Source organism: Coturnix japonica, chromosome 8, assembly GCF_054131305.1.
Source record: "Coturnix japonica strain WE chromosome 8, WE-NBRP24, whole genome shotgun sequence".
NCBI lineage: Eukaryota > Metazoa > Chordata > Aves > Galliformes > Phasianidae > Coturnix > Coturnix japonica.
The window spans coordinates 5,423,585-5,449,756 of record NC_140670.1 but is presented as its reverse complement, the minus strand read 5'-3'; the positions used below and the strand labels follow the sequence as shown (position 1 = coordinate 5,449,756).

Genomic DNA, 26,172 nt, shown 5'->3' with positions numbered 1-26,172 from the left:
CACAAGGGCCCAAGCCAGCTGTCCCATCACACATGGAAAGCCGGGAGTGGAGGCATGAAACAAGCAAACTCTCCAGCTCTCCATTTTAGGAGAGGGAAAGACACCGTGTATATTTACCGTCTCCTCCACAAAGGCGACAGTTTGACCAAGGAAGAAACGCCTGAGCTCAACAAAGCTTGTTGGAGGTCAGGCTGGATGGGGCTCTGAACACCCCACTGAGCTTTAGGTGTCCCCGTTGACTGCAGTGGACTTGGACTAGATGACCTTTAAAGGTCCCTTCCTACTCCAACGGATCAATGATTCCACGATTCTGTGAAAAATTACAGGCCTGACTGCAGCTGCGAGGGCAGTGGCCAACCTATATTTGCCAGGGATAACGAGGCAAGGAAACTGTTGAGTACTCCAGTTGCAAACGATGGGAAAAGCTCTTTCCCATGGAGTGGCTCTGCCTGGCCCCAGGCACGCACCCATCCCTCAGCCACAACCAAACACTGCTATGCAATAGACTCTGTCTGAACTGAAACAAGGGCATGGGGAGAGCACAGTGCAGTGCAAATACAAGTTATAGGAAGTAACTGAATGCATTTAGAGGCACTCACTAAACAAAGGCCTGAGAACAGCAAAAGCACGCAGCCTAGCTTTATGTTCTGATACAGCAATTTGAGAATTGGTTTCCAGATTGCTGAAAATACTGTCCAATTTTTGGAACATTTCATACATTGTTTCCAGTCAACATAATTACATTGTCTATGTGGGGATGGTTTTGATGGAGCAGGACTGTGATCGGCTGCAAGTGGATTTGAGCAAGCCAGTATACCAAGAGGCTACTTCAACTGACCCTTTGCAGGTAAGACTGACCATTCTCACATTATCAAGCCCATGGACCTGGAAGACAAAGACAGGAAGCCAAATCAAGCCTTTATAATCCAAGGGGAAATAGTTAGTGACCTACTTCATGCCGCTTGAACACACATAAATGGATGGGGCCAAGTGGGATCCATTCAAGGTTACTGAAAGTAAGAGTGGAATTGCTCGCTAGCCACTCTACACTTTTCACACCTCTCCTGGTTAACTGGAAGGGCCCGGTTTATTGCAGCTTAGGCAATGGGATGCCATCAACTAATTGGTGAAGGAGAAGGATGCGGGGAATTACAGGCTCCTCAGACTGACCTTGGTACGAGGGAAGGTCACTGAGCACGTCGTCTTGAGTGCCATCACACAGCACGTCCAGGACAAACCCATGATCACACCCAGTCAGCACGCCTTCCTACGCAAGGCAGCTCCTGCTTCACTAGACACAGCACCTCCTTGGATAAGAAGGCCAACATGGTGAGCTAGGAAAAGGCTGTGGACATTGTTTTGATAGACATCAGCAAAGCATCTGATACTGAAAAAGGCGGGATATTAGTTTGCTAGATAAAGAAAGGAGAGTAACGCAGCACGGGAACAGAAGTCAAACATTCTCTAGCCACCTTCCTTAATAAATATTATGAGTGAGATTGGACACAGGGAATCAGGGCCTGCCTCTGCCATCCTCCTTTGACTACTCTTTCGGCAAGGGGAACGAGACAGCATTTCAAGTCATTGCCAAGTGGTCGAGCAAGAGGTTAATGGCTCTGACAACAGAGAAGCTGCATTTCTGCACAAAAAATGACGCCAAGTTGTGCCTAGAGCCCTTAGCATGTCTCAGCACTTTTCCCACAACATCCCTGATGCCAGTGTGCGGATGGCTGATTCAGAATGAAGTGGAGCAGAGGCTCCTTACAGTGGCTCAGCACCTCCTGGTCAGTCACAGGGGGCCTGCGAGGGCCACCTGGTAATTAAAAGGCACTACCTGTGTATCTGTGTCTTTTGCCAAGAGAAAGGAAGCCAGGTTCTCGGGGCGCACATCTGGAAAAACAAGCAACTAGGGAAAGGGCCCAAGGCAAATGTGGTCTGGCAAGGGAATGCTGAAGCAGACCCACTTGGTGGTGGCCTGCTTCCAGGCCTGACTCAGCAGCCTCCATCCTTCACCAGGGCCGCCTGGTGCTCCAGCCTCTCCCCAGGCATGCAATGAGTCAATCCAGTTTGGTAATGCACAGCCTGTGACCTTCCCACACCAAACACTCTGACCGTACCCACAGATGTAAGCATTTGCAGGTCAGGAAATTGTGTGCATCATCATGGCCAGAGGGAGCAGAGATGAGCCGCGCAGCGGCCTGACCCACTCCAGCAATGGTCTCCAAGTTTCCATCTCTGCATACGCACAATAATTTTTCTCCTGGATCACAGGGGGCCTGAATTGAACATCACCTTCCGCCCTCACGCAGACATCGGAGTCCCCTGTAGAGGCTTGCCTGTGCTCTGAGCTCCTCCGTAGCCCGCCGGCACCACTTTTGCTCTGGGTCAGGCTCAGCCCGTCAGCGCAAGGCACGTGTGCCATCCCTTCAGCAGTGCTCCACGTGCAAAGTCCTACCAAGAGGGAAGTGTGACCTCTGGGTTCAGGAGGACATGCACAGCACCTGTGCATGGCCTGATTCTTCTGTAGGTCTTCACCAGCAATGGCAACGAGGCCTCTTGCAAGCATGGGACTGAGGAAGAAACACAACCGCCATCAACAAGATCGCTTCAGCCTTATGCAGCATGACAACGGAGCCAAGCATTTGAGGTGAAGGAAGAATGTCTTTCATCTACCAGCAGAGCTGGAGGAGCCAAAATCACCCTTTCTGAATGCACTTTGTGTTTTTGCCACTTCAGCTCCCTTGGGGCCATCAGGCACAGCATAAATAGTTGCCTCGTCTCCCAGCCACTCTATTCCCTGCTGCAGACTTGCTCTCTTCTGTGAAGCTGGTAAGTCTGCGTTCTCTTTGCCTTCTGTCTGCTTAGTGGTTAGAATGCCTCCTGAGGAGGGGGCTGCATTCATTTTTCCTGCCTTGTCCTCCACAAATGGTCCGGGACAGCCAAACCGTGCCTGTCTGTGTTGGTGGAGGGCAGCTGGGGAGCGCGGCTTTTTAAATTCCCAACCCCAGCCGACCCAGATACACACACACACCTGCTCAGCAGCTACGGCAGGGCCTTCAGCTCTTGGCTCGTTATACCAGAGCGCCTTGAGCGGCAGATCGAGCCCTCAGCTCACTCTTGCCTCCATCTCGCAGAGTCACCTCCGTCCTCCGCCAGACATGTCGTGCTACAGCCCGTGCCAGACAGTCGCCTGCGGCCCAGCCCCGCTTGCCAACAGCTGCAACGAGCCGTGTGTCCTTCGTTGTGCCGACTCCAGTGTAGCCATCCAGCCCCCACCCGTGGTGGTGACGCTGCCGGGCCCAATCCTCAGCTCCTTCCCTCAGAGCACAGCCGTGGGATCCACAGCGTCGGCTGCCGTGGGGAGCTCTCTCAGCGCTGGCAGTGTGCCCGTCGGTGCTAGGGGATCCCTGGGGCTGGGGGGCTTTGGGTGGTCAGGGCTGGGTCGTGGGCTCTGTGGTACTCTGGGACGTGGCAATGTCTTCTGCTAAAGCCCGTGGATCAGCTGCCTGCGCATGAGCAACGCGGCTCTTGAAGGCAGCCCTGGACCCAGCCCTAACGGCATGGCCACGGTCTGTAGAGGAGCCCAGTTCCCAAAAACTTCTCCTGCTTGTCACCCACCCTCTTTCCCCTGTTTATTCTCCATGGTCTTCCGGTTTCACTGAGTTTTACTGAACGTCCAAATGGCGTTGCTGAAGCTCTCAGCTGTAGCCTGTCCCTCTCCTTTTCTCATTAAAGACATTGAGCATCAGCTTTGGCAACGAGTCTCCTTTCATTCTCCCTCCTTTCCCAGCCCCTGCCATCACAGTGTCCAACAGCCTTCATACCCTTTCAAAACTCTCGGGGACTCTGTACTTCCGGGCTTTGATAGTGCAGAGTCTTCCATTCCTGGTGGGGGAGAAAAGATCATTTCACGCTTAGAGCTCTCTGGGAAGGATGATCATTGCTCACTGGCACTGCTCAGGAGCTACGCAGCCATGTGTGAAGGGAGATGTCATTTTCTGCTCAAATTATAGGAAGTAACTGAATGCATTTTGAGACACTCTCTAAACAAAGGCCTGTGAACAGCAAAAGCAAGAAGCCCTGCTTTCTGTTCTGGTACAGCAATTTGAGAAGTGAATTCCAGATGGCTGATAATATTGTCCCATTTTTGGAACATCTGATTCATCGTTTTCGGTCAACATAATTACATTATCTGTGTGGGGACGGTTTTGATGGAGCAGGACTCTGATCGGCTGCAGCTGGAGTTGAGCAATCCAGTATACCAAGACGATACTTGAACAGACCCTGACGGGAGTTCAAGTTCAAGCAATGGCATCGAGGCCTCTTGCGAGCATGGGCCTGAGGATGAAACACAACCGCCATCAGATTGCTTCAGCCTTACGCAGCATGACAACGGAGCCAAGCATTTCAGGTGAAGGAAGAATGTCTTTCATCTACCAGCAGAGCTTGGGAAGCCAAAATCACCCTTTCTGACTGGGCTTTGTGTTTTTGCCACTTCAGCTCCCTCGGGGCCATCAGGCACAGCATAAATAGTCGCTTCGTCTCCCAGCCACTCTATGTCCAAAGGGTGTTGCTGAAGCTCTCAGCTGTAGCCTGTCCCTCTCCTTTTCTCATTAAAGACATTGAGCATCAGCTTTGGAAACTAGTCTCCTTTTAAAGCTGCTCCTGTTCTTTCACACTTGATCACATGAGGCTATGACGAGGATATCACAAAATACCAAGAATGACTTTATGTCTTTTAGGAAGATTTTGAAGGTTTTGGGAGCCAAGGCAGTGCTCTCCTCAGTCCTCCTGGTTTGAAGCTAGGATCCAAGAAGAAGGGTGAGAACAGGCCAGTTGAATTAATGGCTGCATTGATAGTGTCATACTCAGGATAGTGGGTTCCGTCATGTTGGATGCTCCTTGTGGGGTTGGTGACATGAATGTGATGCAGATGATCAGGAAGGGAAAGAACATATCAGGCAGCAAGCTGGCTGGGATTATCACCAGAGCTTTAAACTTGATTTGATGGAGGAAGGAGATGTACCTTTGAGTGACAGGGAACAGTCACTTTAGGAAGCAGAGGAAGCAAATTTGGGATGGTCTCTTCCAAGAAGTTAACACAGCCAACAGCCCAGCTGAAGTGCCTCTACACCAATGCAGACAGCATGGGAAATAAGCAGGAGATGGAAACTGTGGTGCTATTAGAAAACTATGACCTGACTGATATCACTAAAATGTGCTGGGATGAACCACAAAACTGGAATACTATGATTGAGGGTGTATGGGAAACTGGTAATCACAGCCTGAACTTCTGATTAATCAGACGAGGCAAGTGTCAGGTCAGCTGTGGGAGCACAGGTGAGAGTAATTCAGCTGTGCTCCTGGAAGGGGTGGAGCTCAACTCCACCTCCTCTAGACTTCATTTAAGGGCTGACCACCACCAAGGCAGCATCTCTTGGAGATTGCTCCCTGGTGGAGATTGCCCCAGCTTTTCCAGCTAAAGTATCCATATTGTTGAGTTTTCCTTTATAAATAACCTTTTGAATATTTGCCATCGTCTTTGTTACCATATTCATATCATTCAACCTTACAGAGGGCCACAAACTTTTTAAAGGGATAGTTGGGGAAAGAGGGGTGGGGAAGATGCCTTCTGTGTTAAGAACTGAATATATGGGGAATAGCTGCCTCTGAGAAACAGTAAAGACCAGGTTAAGAGTTGTGAGTTAAAATTAGGGACCAGAACAATAAAGGAAATCTGGTGTTTGGGCTCTACATCTGATGAAGGGGAGCCTGCTGACAAGGTCTTTTTTCTTCAGCTACAAAAGGCACCGTGTAACCAGGCTCTCATCTGGGCATCTGTTGGGAAAACAGCATGGTGAGCTGAAAACAATCCAGGAAGCTCCTTATGTCTGTTAAGGATAATTTCCTAATCCAGGTATCGGATAGACCATCAAGAGATAAAGTGTTACTAAACCTGGTGCTTGCCAATACAGAGATCAGTAAGATCAAGGGCAGCCTGGTCTGTAACAACCATAAGTTAGTCAAGTTCATGATTCTGCTCACCCAGACAATCACGACCTGAGTTCATGATATGTGTGGGTCTGGCAAAGAGCAGAGACAGGACCCTAAACTTCAGGAGAGTGAACTTCATACCTTTTAAGTAATTGCTGAATGAGATGCTCTGGCAAACAGTCCTTAGGGGCATGGGAAAGGAACAGAACTTTAAGGCAGCACTTTAAGGGTGACACTTTAAGAGCACAAGAGTTCTCCAATCCCCAGCATAAGAAGTCAAGCAGAGGAGACAGGAAACAAGCATGGCTGAACAAGGACCTGCTTGTAAAGGTAAGAACTGGGAGAAGGAACATCTGCCTAAGTGTAAGTGGAGACCAGGTTCAAGATCATCCAAAGAACCTGAAGGTGCACAAGTCCATGGGACCTGATAAGATCAGTCTATGGGTTCTGAGGGATCTGGCAGATGAAGTTGCCAAGCTTCTATCCACCATATTTGAAAGATCACGGCAGTCTGTTGAAGTTCCCACAGATGGGTAAAGAAGAAACACAACCCCCATTTTCAAGAAAAATAAAAAGGTCCAAATCACATCAATTGGCGCTGGCGTTGCCACACGGCGGCACTGCTCGCTGCGGTTCAGCACCGCGGACAGCAGCGGAACGGGCCGCGGCGGCGCGGGGCGGCGGCGGAGTGTTGTACGCGGCGCACCAGGAAGTGAAGGGCGGGCCGAGGAGTTCCGCTATGGAGAAGCTGCCGCTGCGTGTGTGAGTGGGACGGGACGGGACGGGACGGGACGGGACGGGACGGGACGGGATGAGGTGGGGGATGGGGTGGGGGGTTGTGCCGTGCTGTGGCGGTCGCTGAGGTTCTGTCTCCTTCAGGCTGGTGTGCGGTGACGTGGAGGGGCGGCTGGACACTCTCTTCGGGCGGGTCCGGGCCATCCAGAGCAAGAGCGGCCGCTTCGATGTGAGGCTCGGGGTGGGGAAGAGGGAGGGCCACGCTCACCCCCTTTACAGCTGAGCCCTGACTGTGTCTGCCCGCGGGGCTCTGCCGTGTCTGTGGTGCTGTGTGACTCTCTCTCGGTGTGCTGTTCGCAGATGCTTCTGTGCGTCGGGGATTTCTTCAGCTCCACTTCTGATGCTGAATGGGCAGAGTATCGTTCGGGGGCTAAGAAAGGTAAGAAAGGAGATTTCGCTCCCCATAGCAGATGTATTGGCACAGCCCACTTACCCCCTGTCCTTAAAGTCTTGCTTGGCTGTGTGAGCTGTCCGCCCAAAGCTGTCCCATTGGGCCATCATTTACAGGATGCACCTTAAAGCATCTGGTAATGAGATAACAATAGGTTCAAGCTCTTTTTTCGGAAGGAAATTCTCTTATTCTGTGGTTATGGCCTTGGCACGCTGAGAGTGAAGGGTGTTGGGATGGCTGTACTTCATGTGCTTTATACCAGACCGATTGTTTTCTTTTTCAGCTCCAATTCCAACCTTCGTGCTTGGTGCTAACAACCAAGAGACCGTACACTTTTTTCCACATGTCACAGGCTGTGAATTGGCTGAGAACATCACTTTCTTAGGTAACGTACTTGTGTGATGCTGCTTTCAAGAACACTTTGTGATCTTTGTGCTTTAACTCACCCCTCCTTTTTTTTCTTGAAATTTTGATGACATCTCTTATTATTGCATCAAGACTGGAGTTGAACTTCTTACTGAAAGGCCAATATATCTGCTCTATAAAATAGGAGTGTCCTGTTGTTGTTTTCTAACACTGAATTTTGATACCCAAAAGAAAAAGTGGTTGGAAGACTCTTTTGATTGAGAACATATTCCTTTCTTGTGTCTCTCTCTGTGAAGTGAAGGTTTCCTATATGAAGGGTAATTGTGCTATGCTACGTGGTTGTACTAGAGTAGCAAAGACAAAAAGTATAATCATTAAAGGTAATGAAGTGGTAGCAAAACTAAGAGGAAAGGTTAATTTCTTTCTAGAATCCTGCCTGACAAAAATAGTTAAAAAGGAACTTGCAATTGGCTTTTTTATCTTCAGTCTTCTTACCATGCTTTTGTTAGCAATTGACTGTAGGGAAGCAATGTAGGAGTGAGGAGAGAAAACCAAGGGTTGTATAAACAGCTTCACCAGAAAGCAGGTTTGGAGCCATTGTACTAAAATGTCTTTCCTGGAATTTGTGAACGCAGAAAATGAGCTGCCTGTACAAAAGGTTTCAGTCAAAGTAAGGCAGGGCTGCTAAATCAGGCCCTCTGCTTATGATACAAATGAGCTTACCTGCAGCTTTTAAATCTCAGGTGTGTGTTTGTGCATTCATGCAGGACGTCGAGGTCTGTTCAGTGGTACTTCAGGACTGCAGATTGCATACCTGAGTGGCACCGAGTCTCAGGATGAGCCAACTCCTGCCTACAGCTTTAGCTCAAAGGATGTGACTGAATTAAAATCATCATTGTTATCGACCCCAAGCTTCAAAGGTGTAGATATATTGCTGACTTCCCCCTGGCCCAGAGATGTTGAGAGTTTTGCAAACAGCCCAGTAAGTCTTCTGTTTTCTGGTGGAATTAATTTCCAGATGTATCTAACAAACAATGGCATCTCTGCTTGCTTTGGCTGTTTGCAGAAGGACCCTCATGATCAGTTGGTTTGTTTGCTTGTTTTTAATTTACTCATTTAAGGGCTTTGTAGGATAACTTCCTGAAAGAGCTTTCTTTCCATGGACATTATGATGATTTCTATAGAAAAGCTGATGTTCAGTAAGTAAAGGTTTTAGCATGCTATATTCAGACCATGAGACTGTACCTCTTGGAGATACTGTTCATTTGGAATTGTTCTTGTCTCAAAGTCCATGACCTGCAGACTTGGTCCCACTGGGAGATCCAAAACCCCTGCAATAAACAGAGATATCTTCAGCTAGATCATGGTGCTCAGGTCCCTGTCCAGCCTGCTCCAAGGGCAAGGCATCCACCACATCTCTGAGCAACCTGTTTCAGTACTTCACCACTGACTCCACATCTGGATGCAGTGCTGCGTATCCCACTCTGAACCTCTGGAGCTCTGGGAATGTGGTTAAAACATGCCTTAGTTATTTTGACCTATATTGCTATTTGCCAAAACTCATTCTGTGCTGCACTTGCTTCCCAAGATCAATGAAGGGGGAAATAGGTCAAATTTGTATCGGTGAAATGACTGGATGTAAAGCCTTGTGTATGGAAAATGATGTAAATGAGTAGACTTGGGTTGGAGATAAGAAATCAAACCATATTCGCTTCATGCTTCAAGGAATGGCAACAGCCATAGTCATAACCTCTACATTTCCAGCAAGCAGTTCAGAATAAGCCATTTATTTTCAGTGTAGTCTGACAGAGATCTTAAATTATTATTTTTTTTTATATTTTGTAGGGACAAATAGATACCAAGAAATGTGGTTCCACTTTAATATCTGATCTCGCTGCAAGTCTCAAGCCAAGGTATCACTTTGCTGCACTAGAGAAGGCCTATTATGAGAGACTTCCTTATAGGTTTGTAAGACATCATGAAATCTCATTTATTTTGAAATAAGAGTTCAGTTTTTAAAGAACACAGGAGGAAAATTCAGTGTAATTTTATGAAGCCTGTGTGGTTGTTGGTTATTAGACCTCACAAGTCTTTTTGTTCTCAGGCCTTCTTGTTCTGAGTGGAAACCTACATGTAACTGATGTGGTTTCTGAGTTCCTTTGTAGAGAACATGTGGTTTTCCCACTGTCCTTTAACTATATGCCAATACAATCAAGTTTTGCTTCCATACAGAAATCACACTGTGCTGCAGGAGACCCCACAACACGTGACCAGGTTTATTGCTCTTGCTGAAGTCGGCAATACAAGCAAGAAAAAGGTACTTATACTCTTGAATCTTCTTTTCTCAAGTACAAATAACGTGGCAGCAAGTCCCAATTTAGCTGGTCATAAGGCAGTGTGAATCATGCCAAAGTGGAGGTGTCTGTCTCTGTTGAATAAGATGGCATTTGCCCATCGTGTCAGAGGGGTACAGAATGCCAGATGTGTTCTGTTTCTCTGTACCTGGTCTAATGCTATCTAGCTGTAAGACAGCTGCTGGAAAGCTGCCATCCTTCTTCAGCTGCTTTAGATAATTTTCCCATGGCTTCTTTTAGGAGGGAAACAATTTACACAGGAACCCGTACAAATCACTTAAAATAACTTTTGGAGTGACATAAGTTGCTTATTTATTTATTTTTTTAATCCTTATAAAAAGTTACAGAGTACTGATGCAGAAGGATGTTGATAGTTTACAGCTGACTTACAGTCATTGCAAAAACTTTGCATTTGAGCCATCTGTTTTCCTTCCAGTATCTCTATGCATTCAGCATTATTCCCATGAGCCTGATGGACCCCGCAGAGCTAGTAAAACAGCCCCAGGATGTCACTGAAAATCCATACCGAAAGTTGAGGAAAGGGACACAGAAGACCAAAGTACTTGGGTGTGCAGAGGTACTGCTGCAGTCTGCTTTTAATGTGTGTACTCTTTGACTCTGGGATGCAGCTACAATGGGTTTTGGTTTTCATTTTCTAAGCAGGAAGAACCAGCATGTCAGTTCTTCTTTGATTTGAAAAAGCACCAAGGGAAGAAACGTTTCTCAGATGGGAAGGATAGAGGGAGCACCCAAAGCAAACAAGCCAAAAAGCCCCGTAAGTATGTGGATGCTTTTTTTCCCCCGAGAGCTTTACTGGAGGTATCAGTTCATATCACCTGTTTCTCTTTCCTATCCCATACAGCACAGCCCACAGGACCCTGCTGGTTCTGTCTTGCTAGCCCAGAAGTGGAGAAGCACTTGGTTGTTAGCATTGGCACACACGTGAGTACCAATAGTACATTCTTTCCTACATACCAGCAAGATCATGTTACAATGTGGCAGTATTTATTTTAAAAAGGGGAAAAAACTAAACAAAACACTAGTATGCACTGGCTGGAATTACACCAAAAGCACCTGGGATGACTGGTTTGTTTTTTTTCACGTGCTGATTAAACAGAAGACAAGACAGCTTCTACATCAAGATCTCAAAGTACTTCTTGGAGGTTAATTAAATCATTAGTGCCTTTGCTTTGCTTCTGGTTCTTGCTCCTGTATGGCATAATCCATTTGAAGATGCTACAGTGGCAACTTTATCTGGTTTTGGTTGGAAAGTAGATATACATTTTCAAGGTGATTTTCTTGTCAGTGAGTAACCTATGTGTATTGTTTCACTCCAGTGCTACCTTGCCCTGGCCAAGGGCGGCTTATTACCTGATCATGTCTTGATTTTACCTATTGGGCACTATCAGTCGGTGGTTGACTTGTCTTCAGAGGTGATGGAAGAAGTGACCAAGTACAAATGTGCCCTGAAGGAGTTTTTCAGAAGCAAGGGAAAGAGATACGTCTTATTTGAAAGGAACTATAAGAGTCAGCATCTGCAGTTACAGGTATGGTTTTAGTGCTTCTTCTTACTCTGATCTGTTCCCATGGGTATACAAGCTGCAGTGCTCACCATGCAACTGGAGTAGGCTCAAAGTGTAAGGCTACGTGCAGGGTTCTGGTCATTGTCTATGAATACCAACCCTTTGGTTTGATGGGTTTTTTTTTCCTGCTGTATCAGTCAGTGGTTTATTGTGGTGGTTTCTTTCTTTGGCAGGTCTGTAATTGTATCAGACCGGCCTGAAACTACCACAGAGATCAGAAAGGAGGGAGGCTTTGCTGGGAACTTTTTCAGGCTCTTAGTTCTCAGCATTTTATTCAACTCCTATAGAAGATTTCTCATAAGTTTAAATCTGGAGAGGTGGGGGCTCACCCACCCTGATGATGATATAGCATAGAACTGAGGAGCATACCACCTCCAGTGATGGAACGATTGCTTTCTGTGAGTCAGTGGTTTCCTTCATCTTTACTTCTTTGGAAACATTTATCTCTCTCTCTCGAGGTGATTCCTGTCCCATTGGACTATACTTCTGAAGACATTAAGGAGTGCTTCATTACACAGGCACAGGAGCAACAGATTGAACTGTTAGAAATCCCAGAGCACTCAGATATCACGCAGGTATGAGATACATCCACCTTCCTTCCCCTCTGCCCTGTCATGGTGCTGTTTCCCTCTGAGGTTGCTTTGTGGGGTAAGGTTAAGCTGTTTGGAAGCAGACTCGATTTGGAGCCCATGTGCCAGTTGAGTTCAGCTCCTCATGAAGTTCCTGACAGCATCATAAGATGTGTTGCTTATGTGAATAGCAAGTCCTTTGCTTGACTTGAATGGTAGGGATATAAGAAATAGCCCTGGTCACATTACTCTAGCCATGTGTAAGGCCTGCTAAACTCACTCCTACTGAACACCAACCCCCTTCCAGCATCACCATGCACCAGGTAGTTTTAATTTCCCCTAGATAAGAGTTCTCTAAGCTGAGAAGTGCAGTTATTTTACTCTTTGTCCTCTATAATACACCATATTAGCCCAGGCAGTTCTGATCCAGGCCTCAGCATCCTCCTTCCTACGCAGGTGGTGCAGCCAGGCACACCGTACTTCTACGTGGAGCTGGACACAGGTGAGAAGCTCTTCCACCGTATCCGGGGCAGCTTCCCGCTGCAGTTTGGCAGGTGGGTGCATTACTTTCTATACCCTTCCATTTCCCACTGACATCCTTTCTTCCTCTCACCCCCCTTTGATGCCATTTATCCTGCAGGGCGGTGCTGGCCAGCGGTGCTTTGCTGGCTGTCCCTCAGCGCTCGGACTGGCGGAGCTGCACGGCGTCCCGTCCCGAGGAAGCGGCCCAGGCCGGCGCGTTCCGTCGCGACTTCCAGCCCTTCGACTTCGCCTTGCGGGACTGACGTCGGGGCGGCGGGCGGGCGGCGCGGTGACGCGGCAATAAAGGCGGAGCTACGGGCACGGATCTGCGTGCAGCGCCATGGAGCGGGGCGCGGAGCGTGGGCCCCCGCCGGCCCCCGTTGGCGTGGCGCTGCGGGGACAGCCGGCGGGCGGCTGCGGGCCGTGGGAGATGCGCGACCGCCTGGGCACCGGCGGCTTCGGTAACGTGTGCCTCTACCAGCACCAGGTGGGGCGGCGGCGGTAGTGGGGGCGGGGGTGGGGGAGCGGGCCCGGCGTGACGGGGCTGTGTGCCGCAGGACACGGGAGCACGGGTGGCCATCAAGTCGTGCCGGCTGGAGCTGAGCGTCAAGAACAAGGACCGCTGGTGCCACGAGATCGACATTATGAAGAAGTGAGTGCCCGGCCGCCGCTTCCCTATTTGTCCCTGCTCGGGTAGGGGCGGGCCGGGGCTGTCCTGGCACTGCGGGGCCTCGTCCCGTTCTGCCCATCCGGAGCGCCCACGCGGGGCGGCCTTGTAGTGCGGGTGTGCCCCGCTCTGCTCGTGTCCTCAGCCGCGCTGACAGCTGTGGCTGCCGTGGTGTGCACGGGTTGTAGGGTGCACGGTCCGTCCTTAGAGCCTCCTGGATGCGCCATTCAGTCTTATGTTCAGAGCAGGTGCCCGCAGCCTGCAGGGTCAGTGCTGTGTCTGGGCCGAAAGAAGGGTTTCCCGACACAGGAATAGAGACACATGTGAAATGAGTTAATCCAGAGTGTGAGCCGGGAGCACAGCTCTCCATCACATCTCAGCTTTGAGGTGTATGTCCCTGGTTTTGGTGTTCCCAGGTAGGGGGTGTATGGGGCTGGAGCACTGCTTAGCAATAGTACACCTGGGGAGCATAGCTCACACCTGAGCCAGACGTCTTTCTTCCCCTCTTCAATAGAGTAGTCAGGGTTTTCTCAAGCTTTCCATCTTTCCTAGGTTGAACCATCCCAACGTAGTGAGAGCCTGCGAAGTGCCCGAGGAAATGAACTTCCTTGTGAATGATGTGCCCCTTCTGGCAATGGAGTATTGCTCGGGGGGTGACCTCCGGAAGGTAATGACTGCTTTGCTTTGCATGGCACAGCAAAACAAGGGGTGGTGGTGCTGCCTCTCTGCCATCTGTGAAGCCATATATGTTCTGCAGAGCTTCTTTTTTTAGTGTAGATTTTGGGAAGTAAATATACAGTAACTACCTCACTAGTGCTATGCAGCAAACAGACTGGAGACATATGAGCAGATGTGAAGTGCTGCAGTGTTTATCTGTGGGAGCAGTTAATGTGTAACTTGGCCTCGTCTTATGTTTTGGTACTGTTTAAAACAATTGGGACAATGTTAAGAGGCTGAAGGGTTGGCAGGGGATGGAAGATATTGTTCCTGACTATTGATTTGATGCATTGTGAGTGTAAACATTGTCATCTTTCTTTTTGTAGCTACTAAACAAACCAGAGAACTGCTGTGGACTTAAGGAAAGTCAGATACTTTCTCTGCTTAGTGACATTGGTATGTAGTCTACGGGCTTCAGTGTCTGTTTGTTTTGTGTATATTTGTATTTATGTGTAACGGCATTTTCCTTTTTCAGCTCACCCTGAGAAGGGGACTAATAAAAAACAATGTGCAAAAGCAAAGTGGGCTTCAGTTCCAGAGCAAGGGATCCCATGTCTCTGGTGATCACTGAGATGAGAGGCTTAACACTAATAACGTGTCCACAGAGAGGGACAGAAGAAGCTTTGTGGTGGTCAGCTGTGGGTAACTCTGTAGCACTGAGGTCATAAGTTTCCTGTTCTGTTCATGGCTACCCTTCTTTTCACCCTTAAGGCAAGGGATCAGTCCTGCAGTTGTGCCACCAGAGCTCACAGCAGCCTACCCATTCTGAAGTGCAGAGTAACAGCTTGTAACAACTGCATGCACAAACCCAACAAGTGTTAGAAGTCAAGTTCTTAGTAGTTCTTCTAAAAGAAAATGTGTTGCTTTCAAAATCAAAGAAGCTGGAGGTATTTTTCAGCTATGTCTTTAAGTGTGGTTTTTTGTTTTGTTTTTTTTCCCTGTTAAATCACATCTTTTAGGGTCTGGTATCCAATATTTGCACGAAAACAGAATTATACACAGAGATTTAAAGCCTGAAAATATTGTTCTTCAGGATGAAGGTGGGAAGGTAAGTCACAACTCTGCAAACTGTGAGCAGCTTTGCCTAAGGGAAGTAAGAGTGAGTAGCTTTTGGCATTGAATTAGACAGAAAACTCATCTCTGAATTCTAACAAATAAATTAAAATTTCAAGATAAGAAGGTGGAATGCCAAGCTAGAACTGCTGGGTTGCTTTAAATGAAGTTGAGTCTAAGCTGAGGTAGGTGGATGAGGCCACCTACTGTGGTGAAACAGCAAGTTTCAGTGCAGTGTTGCATTTCAGAGCTTCACCATGGACTTCCTCCAGAGTTTCTGTGCTGGCTTTCCCCTTCTTGTATGCATGTCATAGGTTTGGTTTTGTTGGGCTGTTTTTTTTCCCTTCTGAATTTGTTCTCCTGATGATCTATTTAAACTGCTTGCAGATCGTTCACAAAATAATAGACCTGGGTTACGCCAAAGATTTGGATCAAGGAAGCTTGTGCACCTCATTTGTTGGAACGCTGCAATATTTGGTAAGACAGTTGTTTTGTTTTTTATGTGTACAAGTGATGCGGTATTACCACATTTTATAGCATCACAGAAGTGTGTCAGAACCTACAAAAGTCCCTGGTCACCTTCCTGCTGGTTCCACCTCTGTTCCTCCCCATGAGCCACTCCTAGACACACACTTGTCTCTGCAGCAGTGCTGAATTGCCTCTTTCAGAGTGTCCTTGTATGGTTCTTTTTAGGCTCCTGAACTCTTTGAGAATAAATCCTACTCTGTCACTGTTGATTACTGGAGCTTTGGAACGATGGTGTTTGAATGCATTGCAGGATTTCGGCCTTTCCTACACAATCTCCAGCCATTTACCTGGTAAGACATTCAGCAAAAGGACTGACAGCTATCATGTATATAGAGTTGCCAACAGTGGTTTTTCTAGTTTTGGCTCCAGTAACACATGGTATTTCCAATACTTCTACCTTATCTGCTTCTCTGGCACCAAGACAAGTGCAATGAGTTTGCCAAAGGACTCCTGCAAGTTCAGACTGTCTCATAGTTGTGCAGAGGCTGATTTTGTTGGGCAGGATTGCTCTGTGGTCCACAGGTAATTGTTACCTGTTGGTCCTTTTGCTTGATGCTCTCCAGATGTCCTTGCAAGCAGATGTGAAAATGTTTCCAGAGACAGAATTAATTGCAAGGACTTCCTTCTTGCAGTTGGAGATAGTTGTGCTGGGTAAATTGTTTAGAAATATCTTTTTCATCCCGAAAAAATGTTGTTTTCTAAAGCTGACGCTTTCTGCCGATGCCAGATTAGCTTGGCCCCTTACAAAAGTAGCATTGTCAGTATACCCATAAAGAATTCATTTTCTAGGCATGAAAAAATCAAGAAGAAGGATCCGAAGCACATATTTGCTTCTGAAGAAATGAATGGGGAGGTTCGCTTTAGTACTCATTTGCCGCAGCCTCATGGCATCTGTAGGTAAGTGTGGCAAAGTAATAATTTTTGCCTTGTCTTTTAAACAGAGGGGTCCTTCTTTCTCCTAAGTGCTGTCTCAACCTGTAAGCAAGCTATTTATTTGCTGAAAAGTTACGGAATAGCTTGGAATCTTTGGGCTCTTCACTGAGAGAGGTGACTTCATTAATATCTACCTGAAAATTTGATGGTATTGAATCTCATAAACCAAGTTGTAAATAATTCTAATATAACTTTAGTCATGGAAGCTTAAATGAGCTGCCTCGTGAAAACTAAGTAATGTAGTATTTGCACTGGAAAATACTGTAGCAAGAACAGCCGAGGCCTCAGATATAGTCAGAGTCTGCTGAATGCTGAATAGAGCACACAAGAAGAATATCTTCCTTCTCTTTCTTGTGGCTCTTTTGTTTGGAAATTCATTATTGTTGTTTAGTTTAATTGTAGAACCGATGGAAAGTTGGTTGCAACTGATGCTGAATTGGGATCCAGAACAGAGGGGTGGAGGTTTAGATCCTGAAACCAATTGTCCAAAGTGCTTCGTAATGATGGATCGCATACTGAATATGAAGGTGAGTGTAGTTTTACTGGGCTCAATAGAAATATTTCAGAGAAGAGGAATTGTGCTCAATACAGCAAAGGTATAATGTGGCATCATCTAGCTTCTGGGTTTTGAGGGATCTTTTTTGCTGGTGTAACAGAAGAATGATCCTGTATTCCTGCCTGCCATCTTAGTGAGGACTCAGCAACCTCGACTGTTTAATATTTGCATTAAAACTTTATGGTTTATGGTTTTATGCACCCTCCAAGGCTGTTGTGTGCACTGGCTTGGATAGCCAGTGACTTGTAATTAATCTGCACTTGTATTTTACAGATAGTACACATCCTAAACATGACCTCTGCCAAGATTGTTTCATTTCTCTTGCATCCTGAGGAAAGTCTTCATTCCCTTCAGATGAAAATTGAGTCTGAAACTGGAATAAGCACTGGAAATCAGGAACTGCTCTTGGAAACAGGAATTTGCCTGGACCCCCGGAAACCTGCTTCCCAGTGTGTTATTGATGGCGTAGTAAGAATGATTCTGTTCATTTAATGCCTTTCTCACTCTTAGGCAATTTGAAATCTTAAGGAAGATTAATTGCTTTGATCTCATCCCACATGAGTTAGTTTACTCTTATGTAGCATGATTTTGTTGGATAACATAGGTTCCTATGTTACATTCTGACTAAATCTTTAAAGTAACTTGATAGCAAAGGGTCCTGTGCTTCTGTAGGATCTATCAATATCATTTTTTTTAAGGCATCAGATATGAAGAGTTTCTGATGACAATAACAAGTTCAATTTGTAACCAGATTTTCTCTTGTTTGTGCAGAGGGGCTGGGATAGCTACATGGTCTACTTGTTTGATAAAAGCAAAACTGTCTATGATGGACCCTTTGCTTCTCGGAGTCTGTCTGAGTGTGTAAATTATATTGGTAAGTATGCTGGAGGACACCTTGGACCTGAAAGCATTGCTTCTTGTTTAATGTGGAAGTTAGATTTGCCTTATTAATCTCTATGTGTATCTTGAAGGGCAGCCTCTGGCTTAGAGGACCATTTAAGAACGTGTAGCAGCCTAGCAAAATGTTGCCTACAGAGCTGTTATCTCTTGATTTTATAGATTTAATAGTTCCGATTATCCATTGCCTACTCTTTTGGAACTCTTCTGTAGAGCTCTGGTAGCTTGAGCAAATGCTTTAGGTGCAGAATTAATGGATAAAACAAACCATGGGTCCTGCTTTCTCTCACATTTCACACAGTGTTAACCCATATCTTTTAATGCCAGTAGCCAAAACGCTCAAAGAAATCAGAACATCACATAACAGATGAGCAGTTGTTATGTGTCTTGATCTCTTAGTTTAGGTACCTGAAGCAGGAATAGAGAATGTTGTAAGCACTAGACTCCTTTTCTAGAGTTGTTCTTCCATTTAGGTGCAATTGTGTTTTTCTTGTATTCAGTACAGGACAGTAAAATCCAACTGCCAATTCCTCAGCTCCGCAAGGTATGGGCAGAAGCAGTTAACTACGTCATTGGGCTAAAAGAAGATTACAGCAGGCTTTTCCAGGGACAGAGAGCTGCCATGTAAGTTGTTACTCTTAGTTCAGAGGATTTGATGTTTGGAAACACAGACACTGACTGGAAGCACACAGCTCAGGGAACTCCTGATTGCTGAAAGTTATACAGCGCTCTGCTCTTCTATATTTGTACATTATGAAGTGTATTTGGGCTGGGAGCTTAAACTGCTCCATTAACTCTATTTCATTCTGGGGCCACGTGCACTACAGGAGCCTGTGTATGTTAAAAATAGTCCCCATTGCGAAGATTGCTTAATTGACACACATGCTCAAAGAAAAAAAACAAAAAATAAAGAAATGAGAAAGGACTTTTTGCTCGCTGAGGACCTGCAGCTTCTGAGGGTGAGGTAGAGTCCGTGACCCCACTGAAACTCCCTGTTCTAAACATCTGACTGCTTATTTCTTTTTGCTTACCGTGTCTTTCCTTCAGGTAAACAGCTTCTTTGGTTGCTGACCACATAAATCCACATACACATTTCAGCTAATGTGATGTACTTCTTTAATTTTTTTAGGCTGAGTCTCCTTCGGTATAACGCCAACCTAATCAAAATGAAAAACAATATGGTATCAGCATCTCAGCAACTGAAAGCAAAGCTGGAATTCTTTCACCAGAGCATTCGCCTTGACCTGGAGAGATACAGTGACCAGATGGCTTACGGCATATGTACGTATTTTTGTAATACTTTCCTGGGAGCCTTGTCTGATTTTGTAAGGGATTGGGCTGACTATGAACCACTGTGGGTAGGAAATAGCTTAAAAGAAAACATATTCAGGAGCTGCCATTGTGCTTCTCAGCATCTTTGTGGTTTTTTTTTTTTTCTGGGGGAAGGAGAGGAATTTGGCACAAGCAAAGGCAGGAGGTTAATAAATATGTCTCCATGACTGAAGGCATGGTAATACATGTCAGCTGTTCCCCATTAAGCATATCTAGGTCATGACTCCTGTTTGGAGATGCAATCTAATTCTGTTTGTCTTTAAATTCAACCGATGCATGCAAAGCTTGTGCCATGCTTTTTTTTTATCATCTGTAGCTTTTTACAAATTAACAAATCTTTTCCCTTAAGCTTCAGAAAAGATGCTGAAGGCATGGAAGGAGATGGAAGAGAAGGCCTCTCAGTGTGCCCAGGTAGGCACCAAGTTGTTTGAATCTAGTGGTTTGAGCAAAACCAATGCAAAATTCACTAGACTCAGTTTGTCTATATCACAAAAGTTTATTGTCAAAAGCCATTCTTCTTTTCTCCTGGGTATACTGAACAAAGCCTGGGAGGCAGAAGCCATTCAGAAGGGAAACAAAGAAAAAACAGAGCATTTCTAATGTATTTCTCAGAGTAGAGGTCTAAAATATCTCAAAGTCATCTCTATTATGACTCATCTGTTGAAAGCTGTCAAACTTTTCACTCACTCCTGGTCCTCAACAAGACGGAGGAGTTAAAAAAGCTTGCTGGTTACACTACATACAGGGTGATGGCTCAACAGTCCTTTTAGTGGAGTGCTGGGTCTTCTCTAACATGGTGAAGCTCTTGTTTTCTTCACACAGAGACCACCCTTGCAGCCCTGCCATATGAACCCAATGTGCTTCTTACAGGAAACAAGAAATTATAATGGTGGCTGCTTCTAGCAGGATAATTCAAAGCTGTCAACAGCTGCTTCTAGGAAGTGAAGAGTATCAACAAGTATTTGCTTTGCAGAGCTTGAGGATTGTGATCTGTCTTCAGCCCTTACAGTCCATATTGTAGTCACACCGCGAGCATTTATCAGACATGTAAGGTCTGCAGTCAGCCCATTTTCCAAAGAAGTCTTTTGTAGGTTTTTATCCTTATTCTTGCTGTTCTCCTTCAGTTTGATTTGTAGCTGCATTTCCCCGTAGGCTGAAGATATTGGATGTCTAGATGAGCAGATCATGGCCCTGCACACAGAGATTGTGGAGCTTCAGAAAAGTCCATATGCAAGGCGCCAAGGAGAAGTCATGGAGAGCTTGTAAGTTCTTTCCTTACTGTTTTTATTGTGCATTAATGAATGTCTGGGTGGTGTTTTAATCTGTTGTAATGCCTCTTTTTGTCAGTGTTTTCAAAATGTGTTTCTCACTTTTTTGCAAGCAAGTGTACAGAGCAGCTCTGCAATCAGTTGAAGATTATTCTGCTGTTAAGAGTGAAGGCCCCACCTTCTGTGGCTCTACATTCCTCTTGAAGATTAAGTGATCATTTAGCAGCACTATAAAGCAGATTTTAACACTGATCAATCTGTGATGTCTTATTAGCATTTGGTCAAAGGGGCAAGCTCACCTAGCTTACTTAACCAGCATGCAGGTGCACAATGGCTGGATCTCTGGAAACATGGGGAAAACAGCTGGGAAGGCCAAAACAACCACAAGATTAAATGTGTTGATAGTAAGACCTCTTCTGACTAACTCTGAGTATTCTGAGAGGAAGCATGTGTCCTCCTGGCACGCTATTTCCTTTCTGCAAAGCTAGGTCAAGTTACTTTTTGTCCATATGTAGTCACTGATACAGCACAACTGGGCCCAGGGGAGGAAGTGGTAGTGGAGAGGAACTCCCTCTTGCAGCAATAGTCTACATTGTCTGCATTCACATCAGCTTAAGCTACTGGTGAAATTGCCTTCTAAAGCATTGTTTGTAGCACTTTCACTACTGAAAGCACAAGGCTGCATCAGCGTTTTTCAAGGTGCTTAAAGCATACCCTGAGCTGGAAAAGAAACGCTGTCCTATTGTTCATGCTGTGGATGTTTCTTTTCATTTGGAGAATGTCGCTAAAATTGACCAGGCAACATAAGAACAGGAGCAAGAATTTGAGGTGGTTGTGCAGAAGTACCTTTAGTCACAAAAATGAGGTTCTGCAAGTTAAGGATGCTACAGGAAGAAGACACAGCTGAACCATATGAAGGCATATGATTTTTTTTTTCTTTCTTTTTGAAGGGAACAGAGAGCCATAGACCTGTACAAGCAATTAAAAACAAGACCTCCAGGTATGAAAGCAGGTTGTTCAAAAACTGCTCTGCGTTTGTGCCCAACAACTAACTTTCACTAATTTTTCTCAACTCAGTTCCTGCAACCATGAAAATACTGTTTAGGAGAAGTCGACTCACTGTCAAGAACATACCTCAAGCCAGTTTCTTCTTGTTGCTAAGCCAGGAGTTCTCCTGAATTCCTGTAGTACTGTTCCTCAGGCATGAATTTATCCTATGATTTTCACACTTGAGTATCTGCCACAAACAACTCTGTATGCCTTCTGACATTCCCTAATATCTTCTTTCTCCAAGTACTACTCCTTTACTCCTCCAGACTCAGGAATATCTGCCATTCCTGTATCATCACTCTAGCCAAACAGCAGTCTTTTTTTTCTCTTAATATCTCAATAATTCTTGATGGAGCCTCGTGTTTGGGCATTACATGTTCTGAACGCAGTACCTGGTGAACAAGGAAGAATTAGTTGCTTGTGCGTTTGGCAACTACCTACAGTCCTTACTGAAGCCTTTACCTGTGGAAAGATGTTTAAGAAAAGCTGTGCCTAGTGAGAAATTATAGCTGACCTATGGTTTTCTGAACTGTGTTTGTTTGTCTGCTCTTGTTAAGTGACTTTTCTTGTCTCTGGGCATGAATGAGGGGAAGGTGAGTGGCTCCTCACTGAGCGTTTTATTAATGTAATGATTGATGTTCCTTCCAGATCATGCCTACAGTGACAGCACAGACATGGTGAAGATTATTGTACAGACAGTTCAGAGCCAAGACCGAGTTTTAAAGGAGCTCTTTGGTCATCTCAGGTACACTATTCAGAAAAAAAGGCAACTATCAACATTTGTATCTTTGGGTCAGAACCCAAATGTTCCACTCACAGATAAGCACTTCTCATAGCAGTGTTAATTCTTCTCTTTGTGCCTGTGTTGAATTTCCACTTTTTTTTTTTTTTTTTCCCCTAAGACATATAGCTAATGCATATAGATAGTAGCAAGTGAGAGGATAATGCAATAGCTTGTGCTGTTAGCAGCCAAGAGTTTGCCTTAAAATCAGGCAGCTTGTAATTGCAGCTACTATAATGTTGTGCTATGAGAAAGGGGTGTTCTCACTGAATTTTCCTCGAATCTCAAGATGAGGCTACTTCAGTCTTGCCAAAAGCTCATTGCCATCCAGCTGGAATTAACTGTGTTTTGGTTTCGTTATAGCAAGCTCTTGGGCTGTAAGCAGAAGATTATTGACTTGCTTCCAAAGATCGAAGTGGCTCTAAATAACATCAAAGAAGCTGATAACTCAGTGATGCAGATGCAAGGCAAAAGACAAAGGGAGATATGGCATTTGCTGAAAATTGCTTGCGTAAGTAGATTCTGGATGAGTTATTTGCACTTCCTTCCACTGCAAGAACCAGGGGACATCAAATGAAACTGTAAAGAAACAAACTCAAAGCAAAAAAAAGAGGTGCTTCCACACAACCATTACTTTACTATGGAGAAGGGAAGTTTGAGGTGCTAAAGATTCACACAGACTGTACAGCCAAAACTCTCTCTTCGTTTCCACGTGCTAACATTTAAGGTCAGCTTTGGAAGCATATCACAGAAAATGAGTTTCTTCTTTCTAGACTCAGAGCTCTTCTCGTTCACTGGTGAGCTCCAGCCTAGAAGGGACAGCTTCGACTCCTGCAGCCACGTGGGTCCCCCAGAGCTCCTCAGAGTATGCACCTCACCCTCTTTCGTCTATGGCAACTCCTGGAGATGGGTAAGAGCAACAAGAAAAGGACGGTGCTGCAGAGAGAGGAGTCATTGTAACCATTGTGTATGCTTACACTCTGAAACCATGTCTTCTGCTGCTGATGTCTCCAGTGCTCAGGGGCTATGACCTATTTACACATCTTTACCATGTCCTGCATGGTGGCTTTGGATATGCTAGGAGAGAGCATTGTAGAATACTACACTGCCTCTCAAGGCAAAGTTGTCCAGTTCCTGGATGGTGGTTTTTAATAATTTCCTTCTGTCCATATCACAGCAGTGTCCCAGGGCTGCAGCAAAGGCAGAGTTGGAGCCAAAATGCAGTTTCTTTTCATGCCCAAGCTCTGGTTCAGGTGCCAGATAAATCAGGCCATATTTAGTATTTCTCACAGCTTAAGTATTAAAAGTCTTAATTGAAATGGAGATCTGAAGTTGGAGTCATCAGTAAACAGTTTCAGTACCTCATATGTTACTAACACTCCAAAACCTCAGGACTTTGGTTAACTCTTTCTTCACAAACCTCCAATCCTGAGCAAGTTCCACATACCACTCTCAGGTGAAGCTTTTGATCTCCATCAGTTAGCACCATACATTTGATTTCTTTCATATCTCAGCCTAGCTGAGACAAGAGAGTTGAGAGAAGCTGAGGGTTTCAGTGCTTTTTTTAATTTATATTTTAATTTATATTTTTTATATATGTGTATTTTTGCCTTTTCCCAGTTCATTAGTAGTTTTAATTCCAGTCAGCCTAACAGAAGGAGGGGCACCCCTCAAAGGCTGCTCAACTCTGAGTGCTGCAGTGCAGGTATTGTGGAGCTGTAGCAGGGCTTACAAGTGCAGACATTTCATTTATCACTCCATTTGGCCATCTCTCTCTTTTGGGGCCTGAAATATCTAAGTTCTGAAGACACACGTTTTCTAAGTATGCTTTTGCTGGAAGTCAGTTTTCTGAAACCTTTACCCTCGCTTCATCCTTTCTGTCTCTTGTACTCAACTCATTCTCTGTGTTCTCATAAGGCTGAATTTCAGAGTGGTTTGAGTACTCTGTAGGGAAGGAGAACAAATTGAGGCTTGTAGGGTGAGGATCTGCAGGATACTACCTCTAGGCATGTTTTGTACCCTAAAAGGCAGCTTCTATACTTGCAGAGAACTGTTCTTTTTTTCTTCAGTGTGGAACCTACTGATGTCAGATTAATATCTGTCTGGTTATACCTTTTGTACAGGGAAAATTTTATTGATGTGATAGAAGAGAACCTGAATTATCTTGATCGCTTTAGCAGCATGTTGCAGGAGGCGAGAGAAGAGCAGAACAACAGCCTGATGGTAAGTTTGTTGGTGTGTTTCTGACCTGACTCTCACAGCCACAGCAGAATCTTCTGTGGGTATGGAGTACTCCTTAGCACTTCTTAATTATTTGTGGTTATGTGAATTGCTGTGGTTGGCATATGGTGTCTATCACTGCCCTGGACTTTGCTAACATGCTGGTCCTTGTGGAAAGCAGCCTGCATGGAGCCCTTTTCTGGTTATTAAGCTCTCATTATGGTGAAAGTGGGGCTTAAGAGAGTCCTAAGAAGGCTTTTTGCAGAAACTGCTTTTTAAAATAGCAAGACATGACAAAAATGTTGATGGAGTCTGAAACTGTGTTCCTGAGCTACTGATTGAGGCTGGTGAATTACTGCTCAAATGGGCCTAGTCAGCAGGAAGATGAAGAGCATCACGGAACGCAAGGTTTCTTGAGAAGGTTCTCAGCTGATTTTAGGTCTGTTTCGTAGAAACACCAATGTAGATAACAGTTAGGCAATCAGACTGACCTTTTTATAAAGGGAAGAGTCAATACAGCTTCTGCCAGCTTGAGATTGCCTCAGTTTATTTTGCAAATTAGTGCAGTCCTGTAGGGAAATCAAGGATCTCTGAGGAAGTGAGATCCACCGACATGCTCTAACTTTTATTTTCAGAAGCTACTTACAGTGTCTTTTGAGGGTTAGCATCCATTCTTATGGGATAAAAGAGTTACAACTGTTGATCTGCTCTTGTGAGGCACCATCTGGAGTACTGTGTCCAGGTATGGAGCCCTCGGTACAAGGAAGGCATGGAGCTGTTGGAAAGGGTCCAGAGGAGGGACAGGAAGATGATCAGGGGGCTGGAGCAACTCTCATGTGAAGACAGGTTGAGGGAGCTGGGCTTGTCCAGCCTGGAGCAAAGAAGGCTGTGGGGTGACCTCATTGCAGCCTTTCAATACCTGAAGGGTACCTTATAATCAGGAGGGGAGTAAACTCTTTGAAAGGGCCGATAATAGCAGGACAAGGGGGAAATGGTTTTAAGTTGAAAGAGGGAGGATTTAGGTTGGAGTTGCTAAGTTACTCAGGATGAATTCAGTGAAAACAGTGAATAAAACTCATTAGCAGAAGTTGCTATTGCTGAGAGGAGGAGGAAGCTCTGACTGGCTTTCTACTCATTATTCTTACCTCTCTGTCACCTCCCGCATCTCATCCCATGGTCTCCACCTCTAAGTTGCTTTTTTTCCTTGCTCTTTCAGAACCTGGACTGGAGCTGGCTGAAGTAGGCCCGTGAGCTGTGCTGCTGTGTGCAGACAGCTGGCTGCAGCCCCATTGCCTCTTGGTTTGGACATGCGGGTACCCAGGCCGTGCCCAGCAGTGGATACATGCAACCAGCACTAACTGTGTTACAGACTGCGGCCTCCTTGTGCCTTCATAGCGAGCGCTCTGTGTGGCAGGGCCTGCATGGCCCGGGGCTGCGCCTACTGCTGTGCTGGGGACATGGGCCCTGTGCCGCCCTATCGGGCCCTGTAGCAGAGGCCAAGAGGAGGCTGGGGGCGCAGCGGGTCGTTGTAATGTACAGACGTGTGTATTTTAATTCTAAGCAGATTTTTATCGTTAATAAACGCGGTTCGTAGGC

General features: G+C 45.7%; 3 protein-coding genes and 1 non-coding gene across 9 annotated transcripts; all 4 read left to right on the top strand.

The window, feature by feature from the left end:
- The first annotated feature begins 2,750 nt into the window (after positions 1-2,750).
- LOC146759926 (beta-keratin-related protein) lies at positions 2,751-3,586 on the top strand. The gene is made up of 2 exons (XM_085553868.1): positions 2,751-2,829; positions 3,135-3,586. The coding sequence occupies exon 2, from the start codon at positions 3,159-3,161 to the stop codon at positions 3,486-3,488; it is 330 nt and encodes a 109-aa protein (XP_085409994.1). The 5' UTR covers positions 2,751-2,829; positions 3,135-3,158; the 3' UTR covers positions 3,489-3,586.
- Positions 3,587-6,701: 3,115 nt separating this feature from the next.
- CWF19L1 (CWF19 like cell cycle control factor 1) lies at positions 6,702-12,895 on the top strand. 2 transcript variants are annotated; one of them, XM_015866177.3, is made up of 14 exons: positions 6,702-6,756; positions 6,874-6,958; positions 7,090-7,168; positions 7,464-7,565; positions 8,314-8,528; positions 9,392-9,510; positions 9,779-9,863; positions 10,337-10,477; positions 10,564-10,675; positions 10,763-10,842; positions 11,238-11,447; positions 11,942-12,058; positions 12,509-12,606; positions 12,693-12,895. In XM_015866177.3, exons 1-14 carry the CDS (start codon positions 6,734-6,736, stop codon positions 12,835-12,837), a joined length of 1,611 nt encoding a protein of 536 aa, XP_015721663.2. In that variant the 5' UTR covers positions 6,702-6,733; the 3' UTR covers positions 12,838-12,895. The 2 variants fall into 2 exon arrangements, with proteins under 2 accessions (XP_015721663.2, XP_015721662.2); XM_015866176.3 differs by having other exon boundaries at positions 10,561-10,675.
- LOC116653638 (small nucleolar RNA SNORA12) lies at positions 11,630-11,772 on the top strand. The gene has a single exon (XR_004307840.1). It is a non-coding gene; the product is annotated as a small nucleolar RNA SNORA12 (small nucleolar RNA).
- On the top strand, positions 12,883-26,172 carry CHUK (component of inhibitor of nuclear factor kappa B kinase complex). 5 transcript variants are annotated; one of them, XR_014948483.1, is made up of 22 exons: positions 12,883-13,061; positions 13,132-13,226; positions 13,794-13,908; positions 14,285-14,354; positions 14,918-15,006; positions 15,399-15,488; positions 15,705-15,829; positions 16,329-16,436; positions 16,864-16,999; positions 17,302-17,496; positions 17,800-17,902; positions 18,426-18,549; positions 19,055-19,206; positions 19,607-19,668; positions 20,410-20,519; positions 21,476-21,525; positions 22,224-22,320; positions 22,720-22,867; positions 23,130-23,266; positions 24,480-24,579; positions 25,212-25,318; positions 25,793-25,884. XR_014948483.1 is itself a non-coding variant. In XM_085553856.1 (21 exons), exons 8-21 carry the CDS (start codon positions 16,385-16,387, stop codon positions 25,817-25,819), a joined length of 1,482 nt encoding a protein of 493 aa, XP_085409982.1. In that variant the 5' UTR covers positions 12,883-13,061; positions 13,132-13,226; positions 13,794-13,908; positions 14,285-14,354; positions 14,918-15,006; positions 15,399-15,488; positions 15,705-15,829; positions 16,329-16,384; the 3' UTR covers positions 25,820-26,172. The 5 variants fall into 5 exon arrangements, 3 of the variants coding, with proteins under 3 accessions (XP_085409982.1, XP_015721659.1, XP_085409981.1); XM_085553856.1 differs by lacking the exon at positions 25,212-25,318 and having other exon boundaries at positions 16,875-16,999; positions 25,793-26,172; XM_015866173.2 differs by lacking the exon at positions 25,212-25,318 and having other exon boundaries at positions 25,793-26,172.